Raw genomic sequence first — 14,559 nt, 5'->3', positions numbered from 1 at the left:
CCTACTTCTATAGAAAGATAGTAATGCAGTTTTAATCCTTGATAGTGTAGTACGTTACATGTGACGGGTAATTCTGACCAATGGATTGTGTGGCGAATGAAGTTTTCATCCATATCGAAACCCCACTAGTCTTGCATAGTCTCAAATGAACGCTCGTTAAGGGTCGCAATGAAAAGGAAGGCTTTGATAACGACGATAAGCCTCGATAGTATAACCCATTCCCAATAACTATAATTAAAATAAGTGAAACGCACTAGTACTACCCGGCCGATTTGTAATGAACAGAATTCTGAAGGACTTCGGTTCATATTGTCAAGACAATTCCTCGTCAAAGCGACGGTCCGCCTGACTGGCACCGTTCAGATGGCGACTAGCAACGGATCGGTATCTGTTACATCGCTGCCGCTACTGCCGCAGATCGTTTCTATAAGCATACCGTTGGACAGACACAATGCGATCCGTGCAAGACACCAGGAGCGTCTACTCTTGGCCACAGCCAGATTTCGTTACCACGATATTAGGTGGCTGGCCGTTACGACTGAACACGATGAGTAATTTCTGTTCGTCTGATGCTCAACCCGCTGAAGCTTCTCCTAGACCAGCTAACGCTGAGGTAGCAGTAGAAAAGCATCAAACAAGTAGAGCGATGGTTCTAGAATTAGCGCAAAGCTCTGTATTGTGCATAATTAAAGTTGACCGTTGAATAAACCGTTTCTGAAGTTCGCTGATTCTTGTGTCCCGTTAAGTTTGCCACGTATCGAACGCGGTTCGTTCATGATGATGGTAATGGTCATGAATCCTTAGAACTGGTCTGTGCAGGGAGGATTGACTACCACAGTCGAGTATCGCATCGAGATTAACAGTCTTCGAATGCTCGCAAGACCAATACTGAAGGGCAGCCCCAAATTGCATATTAGGTCTCTTCAAATCATATTGTTTGCTTTTTTTTTTCTGCTTATGCGTATAATTCGATGTTTCATTTCACTTCTCTCACTCGACGATTTCATTACTCTACTGTTGAAGTTATACCCAGACGAGGTCTGACGACAGACGAGGCTGTTGATTTAGTTCTTTCCCGCCGTTCTTAATATCTCTTTCTGGCATGTCGTATAGCGGCATCAACGAAACCATTGGATAGATAAATCTGACAGGCTCTGAGAATGAGAGCTCACCTGACGTGAACCAGGACCGCTACATAAACTGCCGCAGTAGACATACGACACAACATCACCATTATACTATCATTAAATGTGGTCTTATTCGGGCGAAACGTTGAATCGTGTGCCAGCAGTCAATGAATCGCCGCTGCATCTAGTGGACAGAGGAGAGTCATTGACGAAAACCATCTAATTCTATGTGGCAGGATAAGGCTCCGATATGTATGGGATATTACGTTTTTAGAATACGTTATGGCCGAGTGTATCAAGCGTATTTTTTCGAGCGACGATCACAGAACGAACATGACGAATGGAAGATGGACGAGTCAACTATATAACATTATTCTATATGAATAAGTTCTTCTTTGCTATACTGTGCGATTTGTTCCTCATAGGAGTCACTATTGAACGTAGACGATCAGAGTTCTTTCTGCTTAGCTATGTTAGCGAGAAGATGCAGAAAATAGCGTTTGTCCTTAGCAGCTTCCCTGTAATCATTCTAGTTAGCTGTCGAGCATCATAAATCACCCATACTTACAGCGTACGAGTTAAACGAATGAACCCGAGACGCTCCTTCCGTCTTTTACTGTAGTAGTACCGTTCCTGTGGCGTATCGTCCTGTTACCGGGCCCCAAAGACCTTTACACCGCTTTTAGTCCGAATTTTTACTTGGAGTCTGGAAAAAGAGCTCCTAAAGAATGAACTCACAGAAAATATCAGTGCCAAATAACACTTCGAGCGATTCATGAAGCACAATCATCTTCAATAACCGACCGTTTAGTCACGATTATCGTGTTTTGCCACCGATGACGGGTTACTTTGTGTGCTTATTGCGAGTCAAACATGTGCTTGTTGTGAGTTATTGATGGAGAAGTGACTAATGCCTCGAATAAGCTACGCGTAAAAAGTTATCAGGCGAAGGCAGCTTCCGTTTGTACGATTCTCTTCAAACAAGGGCAAAAATGGCTGAGAGATCATTGGGATAACTTTTATACATTGGGAGCTATATGAGTGCCGATAAATTTTAGGTTGTCGTTAAGTCAGATGGGGTTCGTAGATGTTAGTACTGCCGGGTACAGGTCTAGGGTAAAATACTTTTATACTGTATCGGATAAGCCGCAAAATGGACTTTTATCTTTACTACGAAATGTTCAAATATGAGGTATAAAAGCAAACACTGCTAAATATATTTGATGTTAATGATTTGGTGATCGGTTCCTCAGGTTCTATGTTTGTTCATAAGCAACAGTTCTTTTTTTTGTTGAAGCGAAGGAAAGAACCCATGAGACAATTTTTCGTTTTCTTTTACACGAAGATTAACTATAGGCCCTGTAAGACAACAAACACATCCTCTGATAAAATCTCTTCCTGGGCAGGAATATGGGCACATCTATTCAAAACTCTTCAATCAAAAGTTATCATCACGGCTACGATGTGTTTTATCCACGTTTTAATCCAATTGCAATAAGCATGTGCGATCTATAAGGCATCGTATTGCAAAGCAACTATGTATATATATATACATGTTTCTTTTGGGTCTTTCTACTAGCGGCCTGAGCCGTCTACTTGTTGTACCGATACATTCTTCTGTTCATGTTTCGGTTTAGCTGCCGTTGTTATTGCCTTGATCGCCGTCTTCATCACCAGCACTATCGCCTCGCGTCGTCGCTGAAGAAAACCTAGACGAAGACCAAGCAGCCAACGAGCGAACGAATGAACGGCCTTTCAATGCAAGGGATGGATTTCGGCCACCAGGTGGAAGATCACCTTGGCTATTGGCTACGAGACGAACGCTGGCGCCTGTTGAACTGTGGCAGTCCTTACTAACGCTGCCGCTAAAACTAGTGCTCTTTCGGTAACTCCATGGGCACCAATGAAGGCTGGACGGCTTGTGAACAGAACCGAAACGGAGTATGCCGTTCGACTGCGCTGCCATAACGGCCGTATCGAGTATGCTGTAATATTCCGTTATTTGCCGTAGCTACAGAGCATAATCGTTGGTATAGAATTGACTGGGTGAAAAGTTTCTTTCTAAGTGTAAAACATCGAAAGACGAAAGAAAGCCAGTGGCGGCATCGGCAGATAGATGAAAAGCGTAGGCATCATAAAAAACTTTATCACATCTTAGCTGTTGGTAGTGTAGCAGTGTCCCTCGCTATCATGTCATGATGATTCTCGGCAAGGTACCAAACAAGGAAGGAGGAGTCAAGAAGGAGATCAAAGAGGGGGAAGGACGACAAGGCAGGAGAAGGAACGTGAGAAAAATGACAACGTTGACACCCTTTTCGCCTTCGATCATTATTACTTATATAGATTATTATTTGTTACTGTGTCAGCTGTCAGCTGATAGCACATGAGACAATCCGAAGTCCAGAATAAAATCAAGACTAAATAATAGGAAAACGACGGCCTCACTTTAGCACCGTTATTCTCGTCAGCGTTCGTCACCGTGATAATCTTCTATGTGTATATAGATATTATTTCGCAAATCTGTGGCATACTCGCTAATCAGACTCGGAATCCTGCGCATACACATGTATTCTTCCTATTTAATAGAATTTCGTTATCAAACGAAGAAATTCCTTCGATTTTGGCAAAACTCGAATCGATAATTGAGGAATAATTGATAGAGATTGCGTTTAAAGATTCGTGCAGACAAAAAAATATTAAGTCCGAAGACATAGGAGGACACGTTTTCATACCACTTAGACGAGTATCCTGCGCACAACGCGGATGGTTTACTTAAACGGAAAAATTACTTTGCGAATAGGTAACGGGTTTACGGCCAGCAGTATGAAATTCAATCAATGACGTTCATATTCTCGATGCAGCTGTGACAGGTGATAAGCGGGAAGCTTGATTTTTTGGGTGAGTACTGTTTACTACCATGTCAGACAAGCCTACTGGTAGTTCGTAATACCTGCAACTGGTCGCAAGGCGCCCTTGTTTGCTGAAGAAGGAATTTGAAGATAGATTGACAAATCAATCTTTTGTCAGTTGTTAACGCTTAAGAGTACTACATCGCTATCGTCGTTGTGCAGTACTTTCTTTTTCAAAGAGCCAAAATTTAGCAAAGCCAAATTTATCGTCAACGTTACGAGGCATTGGGATCGACGGTGGGTACCCAATATGGGGGCTGACGCAGTACGAAGAGTCATCTATGGGTGACTTCGAATAGCGATGTTTCTTTTTCCCAGCAGTGACAATCATTGCAGCAGTATGATGTGTTATGCAGTACGTTCATTAACTAGTTGGTAGCGCTGCTGTGATGGTTAACTGCTCCAACAAAACTGACTATCTGGGTCGGACGTCTGGAGTCGAGCACATATGCTGCTTCCAATTCTTTCGGCAAAATGTAAACACTGCACAGTATGTGGATAAAGATGGTATATATATATATGATCGGCAATGTTCGTAGATGCAATAAACATATAACGACATACATATTGCTGCGGAAAGGTCTAGTCATGATATAAAATGGCTTCGTGAAGCAGCATGATGGTAATTCACACAACTATCAGAGAATGGCTCAAAAAGAATGCCTTCGCCCAGCATTTGATGCCAGAAGAGATTAGTTCGATAAAAATAGTAATGGCGACATGTTGGGAACAAGCGAGGACAAACGTCACAATTGGAGGAGCTTATGGAAATCAGTGACATACATACGTACATTGCAGCAATGTTCATACGGTCTCTATAATTACAGTCACTAGTGGACATAGTGACGACTACGCAATGGCAAAGAGGTCCAGTTTTACCACTCTATACCACGTAATGCTGCCTGGAATCTTTGGAGTCAGTTAAATAGAACGCACAAGTAAAATGGTTGTATGATATAAATGTAAGAAATGGTCCGCGCTCGTTATGGCCCACGAATACAATCCCCAGTGGCTCCATTGTTAACATTTATTATTATATAAAGATTCTCTTTGAAGATGTTCATAGATCTTGAATGTCCGCTATGTATAAGAGCTTGACTCAAATAAGTGTATTAACTTTATAGAGTAATAATACCACTAACTTTATCGGACCTCGTTCCTCGCCCGTGATTTAATGCGGAAGTACATCTAGTATGTTTTTATTAAGGAATATAGTAGGGAAAACTTCGCCCAGTTGAGGACGAAGACGGAGAAATCACAGCGCTGATACTATTTAGGCTAAATGCAAGCTTTTTAACCAAAAGCAATTATTTAGATTGAAGATAGCCGCTACCGCCGAAAAGCTTAAGTTGATAACGTATGTCCAAATCGTAAAAAAAAAAAAACAAGATTTTCACACATGTAGTAGCTTTTTATTACCGTACTGATTCTTATTCTGCTCAACAATTTCATAGACTACGTACACAGACACGAACAAAACGCGGTAGTTTTCGGCGATACGTGCACCGATCAATGTAGACTCGTGTATGCGTGTTTCAGCGTCATCGTTCGTGCGCAGATATTATATTGTAGACAGATTAGCGCCTGCTATCGCCGACATGTTTTTTTTTCTGACCAGTGATTTGCTCAAATCTTAATTGTTGTAGAAAGCAGTACAGCTATCAGATCGCGTTATCGAAGCGACACCAGTGGCGCTATCGTAGACATTTTTGCATGTTCAAGTAAGTTAGACACGTCGGGGGGCGTTACGGCCACCGCTGTAGGTGAACGTCGTTGAAATAGCGGTACCCACGCATATCGTTGTGTTTATTTGCTTTAAATGATAAGGAACAGGCAGTCAATGCAGAATAATGCAGATGTCCGCACTTTATTCAGAAGCTTTTGTAAAAGTTTTACCTCTACTTTTGTGGAACCGAAATATGCTATAGCTGGGGTAGATTCGAAAGGTCGTACGGTACGTGTTGAAATAGCGCTAATTTTATAAACATCGATTTATATATATATATATATATATATTATTATAGATTTATAAGACTAGTGAATTAAGATACGCGTCTTAACGCAAGACTAATGTAGTGAAATAAGCATGAGATGTTCGCGTTCGAGGACTAAATAGGGACCTTCTGCTGGTTGAACTAGCTACATATCTTTTGTTGAGTGAACAGTAATTTTTTCTGTCTCAGTTTTGATTTGAGCTGTTTTCTACCATGGGGGGGGGGGCGGAGGAGTGCGCTTCCGGGTGAAATGTTAATCGGTGATCGACATTTGAAAAAATATCCTATTTACTCGCTAAATATAAAATGTTTGATTCCAATGATAAACGAACTAGACACTCCACACAGGCATGACCCATTCATTTCTGGGTTGAGCTAAGTGAACTCGTTGGTCCGAAAGTGCTTGTCTTAATAAAAAAAAATTGGGTTTGCTTTTTTTTTCTTTCGTTACAGGGTTATGCCACCATTACCTGAAAAGTTCCGGAGACTCTATTCAGTCTCCTAACTATCCGCAAAAGTATGAAACAAATCTCGATTGTAAATGGACGCTAGAGGGCCCGTTGGGAACAGGAATTGTGCTGCAGTTTTCGGATTTTGAAACAGAGTCAAACTTCGACGCGGTGCAGGTGCTCTCTGGTGGCAGGACAGAAGAATCGAGCGTTTCGCTCGCACAGCTTTCTGGAAAGCAAAATATTTCCTCGAAAAGCTTTATCACAGGAAGTAATCTAATGATCGTCAAGTTCAAATCGGACGCCGCAGCGGAGAAGAAAGGATTCCGTGCCAGCTGGAAAACTGAAACATTAAAATGCGGTGGAGAGTTGTTTGCTCACTCATCGGCTCAAGTGCTCAATTCACCAGGTTATCCAAGCGCCTATCCAGGCGGCATCGAGTGTCTTTGGGTAATTACAGCACCGCATAATAAACTTGTGTCCCTAGAGATTGTCGACCTCGACCTCGAGGTAACCGACTCAATACTACTTCGAGACGGTGCCACTCCAAGCGACACCTTGCTCTCTAAACTTGAAGGAACAACTGAAGAGAACCCTAAATTTATTTTGTCAACCCAGAATCGTGTCTATATCTATTTTAAGACTGACACTGCCCACGCCGCTCGCAAGGGATTCTCTATCCGTTTTCGAGCGGGATGCCAAGTAGATATCATTGCGGATCAGGGAAGCATTAACTCACCTGCGTTTGGCGTCGGCAAGTATCCGTCAAATCAGAATTGCGCATACCGCATTACCCGCCCCGGTGGAGGTCCAATCTCACTAAAGTTCGACAAGTTCCTCGTGGCTAGCGATGACCATATTCAAGTGTATGATGGTCAGAATTCGAAATCGGTAAAGCTCCACGCCGGACAAGGTTACTCCGGAGCGACGCGTCCCACTCACACTCTGACAGCAACTTCGGGATCTTTGTACGTAGTTTTTCAGTCGAACTCACTTAATACAGCAGCTGGATGGCAAGCGAGTTTCTCATCTGATTGTCCGCTCCTGGCTGTTGGAGAACGGGCCCTTGCTTCGAGTCGCGATACGACCTTTGGGGCCGAAGTTACCTATACGTGTCCGAGTGGAATGGAGTTTAGTAGCGGTCGTAAGAAGATTATCGCCGAATGTCTTCCTGGAGGCAAATGGTCTGTGCCGCACGTTCCAGCCTGTCAGGAAATCTACTGTGGGCCCGTCCCGCAGATAAGCAGTGGGTTCGCGGTAGGCGCAACTAACGTCACTTTCCGAGGTCAGGCTACTTACCAGTGCTACGCCGGCTTTACGTTTCCGGGAGGACTGCAGCAGCAGACGGTCAGGTGAGTTGTCAAATTAGGTCACACGTTACTGCTGCTGCCGAACGCATCGACGAGCAATCACCACCCAATTAGCGCAAGGTAAGCGCTTGCCTACCTGTTTGCCAGTCGGCTAACGAGCATTAGCAAACCGTTCGGCCTATTCCAAACAACAGCTGAAGAAGCCAACTACTAGAAGAGCGCCAGCGGCTTCTCTACGGCTCGCTTGACGGCAGCTCGAATTCTGCTAACGCGCCTCTCTTTTTTCTCAACCATTAGCTTTTGGAAGAAAAGCGTTTTGTAGATAGAAATTCAGAGATATATACATAAATCGGGAAGTTAAATAAAAAAGAGAGAAACCAAGCAGAGTGACGGGCAGGCAGGCAGGCAGGCAGGCTTATTGTTCGAAGACGTCCTGTTGTTGTCGATAATTTTTTACCCGGCCCACCTTTGTCAGATTTTTACTCAACTACATTTTCTATCATGCGATTTGAATGATTACGTCGATGATTATGATGCCGATGGCGACTCCGCTGTTGCTTCTAATAGTAATAATTGTTAAAGCAGTAGTTCCGTTAATATTATAATAAGTATGCACACTGGGACCCAACGCACTAACGACTGAGGGGCTGACTAATTACTGTATTTTCTACTAATGGACAATGTTTAGGTGCAATGAGTATGGTAACTGGGATAACCTTCCGGTGTGTATGGCTTCATCATGCCCACCTTTGCCTGAGGTCGCGAATTCCATCCCGAGATTCCTCAATGGGGCTGGAAGAAACTATGGGACTGTCGTTCGATTCGACTGCGAGCCAGGATACAGGAGAAGTGGTTAGTCACTCCTAATTCAATTATTTCATCTATTAATTTAGCCTTAAGCTATACAAGGTGACATGGTTTCTAATGGAACGTGTGCCTATACGTTATAAAAATCATTTTAAGGCTCATGACTAAATCAATCAGAAAGACAAACCGTAATCCTTGCTACGATCTAGAGTCTGCTAGAATAAAACGGGTTTTTACCATACTTTTTCGCGTAACTATACTACCGTAATAACAATGAAACTGTAGACTTTTTGTTGCGGAATAACCATCTATTGTTTTCACAGATCTAGTATGATCCATTTGCTTGAAGATGTGATATTAAAATACTTGTTGATATTTTCTTGTGTATTCAAAGATTTAGAATGTACAATCATTGTATGTTTTTTGTTGATCCAATCAACTCAGGCTATCCTGTGGTCGTGTGCAAAAGCAATGGACAGTGGAGCGCAAACCCACCAACTTGTCAAAGAGCCCAATGCTACGAGGTGCCAAAAGTTGACAATGGCCAGGTTATGATGGACAAGAAAACCTATCTTTTTGGGGACAAGTCCAAAGTTGCTTGTAATAGAGGTTACAAACTCGAAGGACAGGCAACGATAACGTGCGGGGCAGACCAAACATTCGAAAATGTGCCCGCGTGCGTTGACATCAATGAATGCAATTCACCTACGGCCTGTGATTCCGCCTCGACAATATGCATTAACACTCCAGGCAGCTTCTTCTGCAAATGTAAGTATGAAAAGTAAATGACTCGTTTACTTATCAACTAAATCATAATTGATCTAATGAAAACAGGGGTCTATTATGGTGGTAACCAAACATTCGATAAGAACGTTAATGTGATAATACTTCAATGTCCCCTAAGATATATCCATGTATTCTTACTGTATTCGACAGTTGTCAGAATGTCAATCGAGACCTATTGAACGTTAATCTTTATTAGAGGCACCGAGTTGCCAGCTTGTTTTCAAGTGGGTCTAAGCTACGTAACATATAGTCACTGCCCTGGAAACACGTATTATTCTAATAGATAGTGTAGTCATCGTTGGACGCAATGCTTCTTCCTCCATAGCGCAGTGACACTATATTTAACAGAAACATTAACGCTAGCCTTCGTCGTTGTCGAACTTAATTGGTTTCTCGTTTTGGCTGGTCTTTTCCCTAGAGCGTTTTAGGCTTACCGCGGTATCGGCAGTTCTCCTATTCGATCCCTTGTCAACACCACATGGACATTTTACCGCTACTATTAGCGTAACCCGTTGATGGAATCATGCCTACAGTAGCGCAAGAAGGCGTCAAAACAAAAAAGAAACTAACTTTCAGTCATTATTTGTGGTTGTCGCCAACAATATCGCATAGCGCCGCGCACTGATTGCCAGACATGTCGTACTACAAATACCTGTATTGTATGGTTGTACGCTTACAATTGGGGAATAAAGCTATCACGACAGCTGATTGGTCTGCGGCCCGTGTGGCCAGAAGTTACGCATATGTAGCTTTTGTTCAGATCTGTGGTGTTCCATGAGGCATTCCGATTTAGCAAACGCAATCAATTTTTACCTTACTTTCACCTACTTCTATCAACCGCTTTATCTTTTCGTGATTTTTCCTGCCAGAGTTACGCACACTTAAATGATCACGATTATGATACGTAGAAGACCATATAAATGTATACGTGCATATACTACTTACGAAGCTCTACCTGCTCAGATATTGTGCACTACTGCTTGTTTATTATAAAATCTGGGCCACGGCCGGCCTCGTATCGCCAACTTCAATCCTTCAAGCATTAGCCGCTGTTATGATATCTGCTTGCAACTATCCTCCCAGTATCGCCCAGTAAGTTTTAAGCGGTTCCCTTTGTTCAGTCCAATCCAATGGCTTGTCTCAGACTTTTGGTACTGATGTCGTTATATTATCACGCCGCTGTTAATTATGATATTTTTGTGCATGAAAATTATCTTTCTAGAAAGGCGTTCCATGCTATACTTATGATTCTAACGTAGTCCGCAGTGTGCAAACCCCGTACGGCTACTGCGACTGTTGTTGTCATCGTCCGTTCTTTTTGTTGGCGCAATTATTTTAGTCATGTTTACGTTACCTGTTCGTGTATATATATATATATATATATATATATATATATATATATATATAAACTGGAGTATATATATGCCAATTACATGACGAAGTGTGCTTAGTTTATATTTTCGAAAAGGGAAAAGCAATTAATTCAACTTCCTAGCAGCAACATCCAATAGTACGAAATTCAAACAAGATAACTTTGCGTAATTTTTTTTATCTCTAAACTGAGATGAAATATTCATGTTATCTCACGCTCATTGATGGTCAGTATTTATACTTCACAATAAGGCTAAAAAGAATACTCTACATTTGTCCAATTGTAGCTGGTTGGTGTCCTAATGTTCGAGTGATGGCTAATTGATCGCAGCGGCCACGCATTTTTACCACCCACCGCAGAATATCGATGATACGAAGTAGAAGAATAAGTGCTCAAAGGTACATGCGTATCTCAAAGGGCGTATGTATACAGAAACAGCGACTGCTAGCTATCGATAAAACGGGAGAAAATTTTCAAGTGCAAATTACTGTCCCTTATTATTATCATTGTCGTCTGCTGTCTCGCTCTTCCCGAACCACCGACGTGTCCATCGGCCTCGTGCCACGATACGATTTGGACTTTAATCTGACATCGTCATGGATGTGTCGATGGTCGCGTCGATAACCATAGGATAAGAGTGCAGTCGCCTCTCGTCAACAGATCAGGACAGCGGCGGCAAACATAGTGGCTTGCTTTTGTGGCCGTAGTGACTGACAGATCTTTGACAGAATATAGAGCCGACACTCACTGAGCGGGCACGCATCGCTTCTCATACCGGTAATGGTGGTGTAATCTGAGCGGAACCCGTATCTGACCGATTCGCTTTTGGTCTCTCCCACCCTCTTTTTCCTGTTTCGTTCATCGCTGCTTTCCGTCATCGCTGCCTTCGTCGACGGCATCTTCGGCAACTTCGTCTCAACGTCTGCCTGCGTCCGAATTGCCGCTTCATTTGCTGGTGCCGACTGCGTTCCATCAATTTTGCAAAGATCCGACATATTTCGAAACTGCCCGCGGCTAATTGGGTCATCGCGAATTCGTCCAAACACACACACGGGCAGTCCGCCACGCAGCCCTAGATGTGGTGAGTTAAAACGGCATAAGCGCTGCTGGCAGGCCTACCACCTCGGCATTACGCCACTGTACCGCTCTCTTTGCAATGGAACGCCTGCGCCTCTTTCGGTGTCCGTACTTTGTCCGAGTGGTTGTTGTCGCTGCTGCAGTGATAATGACAGCGTTAGCTCTGGCTTGCGGTATTACTGTCGTGAAGCGGAGCCACAGCGGCGAGACACTCACTGAGCCAGCCAATAGTTGTTACAATAATGGGGAGGGGGTAAGGAAGAATAGGGAAAAATGCAGAGAACTAACAATTCAAGCGGCGGAAACCAACAGTTGGTACAAACTAAGTATCAACTATTCTGGTTTCCTAGCTCTCCCGGTTACAATGAACGAGAGCCCAGGCATACGAGAGACGAGTGGCGGTCCCGCTGTTGTCGCGATGTCCGGCGGTGGCGCTAGTAGTAGCTCCCGTTGTTGTTGAATTAGACAATGAAGGAACTACCGATCGAACAGTTAGTTCACGACGACCAGAAGTACCATAAAGTTCCCCGTAGTAGATAAGTGGATAGTGCGCCTGCCTACCAATCGTGCTACTCTTGGTTCGAATCCGGGCATCAACACAGTTTCTTTCGTGCTGGGATCTAATGGGATGCCTAACGACGGTACCGAACATTCGAGACCTTCTGTTTAGAAGTTCTAAACGTGGTACGAATTATAGTAATCATCGTCGTGGTTGTTACGACAGCCGAAGTAGCAGCATTCGGTAACATGCACTCCTTGACCTGTGCTGCGAATGTTGTATCATTTCGATAATATGTTTGTTTTTTTGATCGTTCTCCATTTTTAGATAAGCATAACTGCTCATAGACAGACAAATACATCCGTAGCCGAATAGATCCATTCGCCTACTGCTACGAAGTAGTCGCATAGATGTCTACATACGTACAGATTCAAATCGTCACGGCTCACGGAAGGTAGCGTTCTTGATAAGTCTGCATATTTAGATCTGTGAAGGGGGTCCGGATCGACAACACGGGTGCCACAAGTGAGATCACAACACGTCACCTTAAGCGTGAAATATCCGCGTACCACCTTTGAGACGGGGCGATGCTCACTTCACGGTAAATACGTACCACAACTGAGTTATAGGCAGCTAGCAGTTACAAGACATTCTAATTCATGAACTGACGCATATTAAAAGGCAGGGAAAGCGAATACCGACGCAGTCTGCAGAGATGCTTTTAAGTCCTTCATATTGTCATGACAAGTTAAAACTCGCCACTCCTATGCAAAGCAGCAAATGTGGCGCAATTTAAGCAAAGTTTACTTGCCACATATTATGTGCTATTGAGTAGTTATGTTAGCTTCGTTTCCCCCCTTCATGCTAATTTCGATTCGGAAAGTTCAACTTTTAGTTTGGTTATGGAAAGGTTTGTATCGACAGCTATTTTATTTCTAGTCTTCTCTCTATTTTGCATATACGTTTATACGGGTAAATAGAAACTACCATTGTTCCTAGAAAACGAGATGGCAATCCGTGATTAGCTGTAGTTACAGCAGTAGAAGGCCCCGCGACAACCCGAAACACATCCATTTATTTTCATCATTTTGATCATTATCCAGCGTGTTTAAAGCATAATAGATCAGAACAAAAATATTAGACACGCATAAAAATAACGCAGGAACTTCACAAGGGATTTAGCTAAGGCTGGGTAGTGTTTCGTAAGGTAAAAGATTAACTATCATTTTAATAAAAATGGTTCACTTGTATACCTAAAACTTTTCATCCGGTAGCGGAAAAATCCGTCTTAGGTACGTGTTGTATTAGATTCTGATAATTTACCTGCTCAAGAAGAGTCTAGAAAGGGCGCACACAGCTGCGGAAGAACGATGATATGTTTAATTCTATTTTCAGTCATTTTCTGCTAACATGCTTGCAGGCAAGAAGGGTTTCGAGCGTAACATGGACTGCCGGCCAGTTGGAGATCTCGGTGTAGCAAATGGGGCAATTCCAGATCACGCTATTTCAGTGTCGTCGTTTGAGACCGGTTACCCAAAGGAGAAAATCCGCCTGGACGGCGAAGGAGGCTGGTGTGGTTCAATTCCTCGCGCTGGCGAGAATCACGCCCAGATTGATTTGTCTGCCCCCACAGTGATTCGAGGATTACGCACCCAGCCGGTGTTCCGTGCTGACGGAGCGCAGGCGTTCCCGATTTCGGTACGAATTCAATATACAGATGAAGAAACCGATGCATTCCGAGACTACGCCGACCCGATGGGCCGTCCGATGGAATTCCAGCTGACGCCAAATGGAGGATCTGGACTGGCCGTCATTAATTTGCCAATACCAATCGAAGCTCGATTCATTCGAGTGCTTGTTGTAGAGTATGTGGCTGCACCTTGCATGCGGTTAGAACTGATGGGATGCTCTCGACAGGATTGTATTGACGTCAACGAGTGTCTCAAAAATAACGGTTTGTTTTTCCCACCTTTGCTAATGTCGTCTGTACAACTTGTGCAGTGTTTTTTTTTTTACTATTAATCCTAACTGTAACATCAGCAACACATTTGAATAGCGTGCTTGTAATAGATGCCATATCCGAACCGTCTCTCTCGAATCGTTCATTAGATTTTCATGCATTTAGCAGAAACTCTGCCCGAAGCAAGTTATGCCTGTCCAAAAGCGCATTATTATAAATCTTCCTTGTATTTTATTAAAATAAACCACTGAAATGAATTAGGTAACAGA

The 14,559-nt window shown here is 43.1% G+C and overlaps 1 protein-coding gene across 1 annotated transcript in view; it reads left to right on the top strand.

Annotated features, from left to right (window-relative positions):
* Positions 1–14,559, top strand: part of uif (sushi, von Willebrand factor type A, EGF and pentraxin domain-containing protein uif) — a 78,377-nt gene that overhangs the window by 48,062 nt on the left and 15,756 nt on the right. Inside the window, exons 5-8 of the mRNA XM_022830383.2 lie at positions 6,484–7,831; positions 8,478–8,641; positions 9,041–9,364; positions 13,751–14,284. Of these exons, the coding sequence (XP_022686118.1) occupies positions 6,484–7,831; positions 8,478–8,641; positions 9,041–9,364; positions 13,751–14,284 (2,370 nt within the window). The remainder of the gene's footprint in view (positions 1–6,483; positions 7,832–8,477; positions 8,642–9,040; positions 9,365–13,750; positions 14,285–14,559) is intronic.

This window comes from Varroa jacobsoni, unplaced genomic scaffold (assembly GCF_002532875.2).
Source record: "Varroa jacobsoni isolate VJ856 unplaced genomic scaffold, vjacob_1.0 scaffold_267, whole genome shotgun sequence".
In the NCBI taxonomy this organism is placed as follows: Eukaryota; Metazoa; Arthropoda; class Arachnida; order Mesostigmata; family Varroidae; genus Varroa; species Varroa jacobsoni.
The sequence above is the reverse complement of the archived record's forward strand: the minus strand, read 5'-3'. Positions and strand labels throughout refer to the sequence as shown.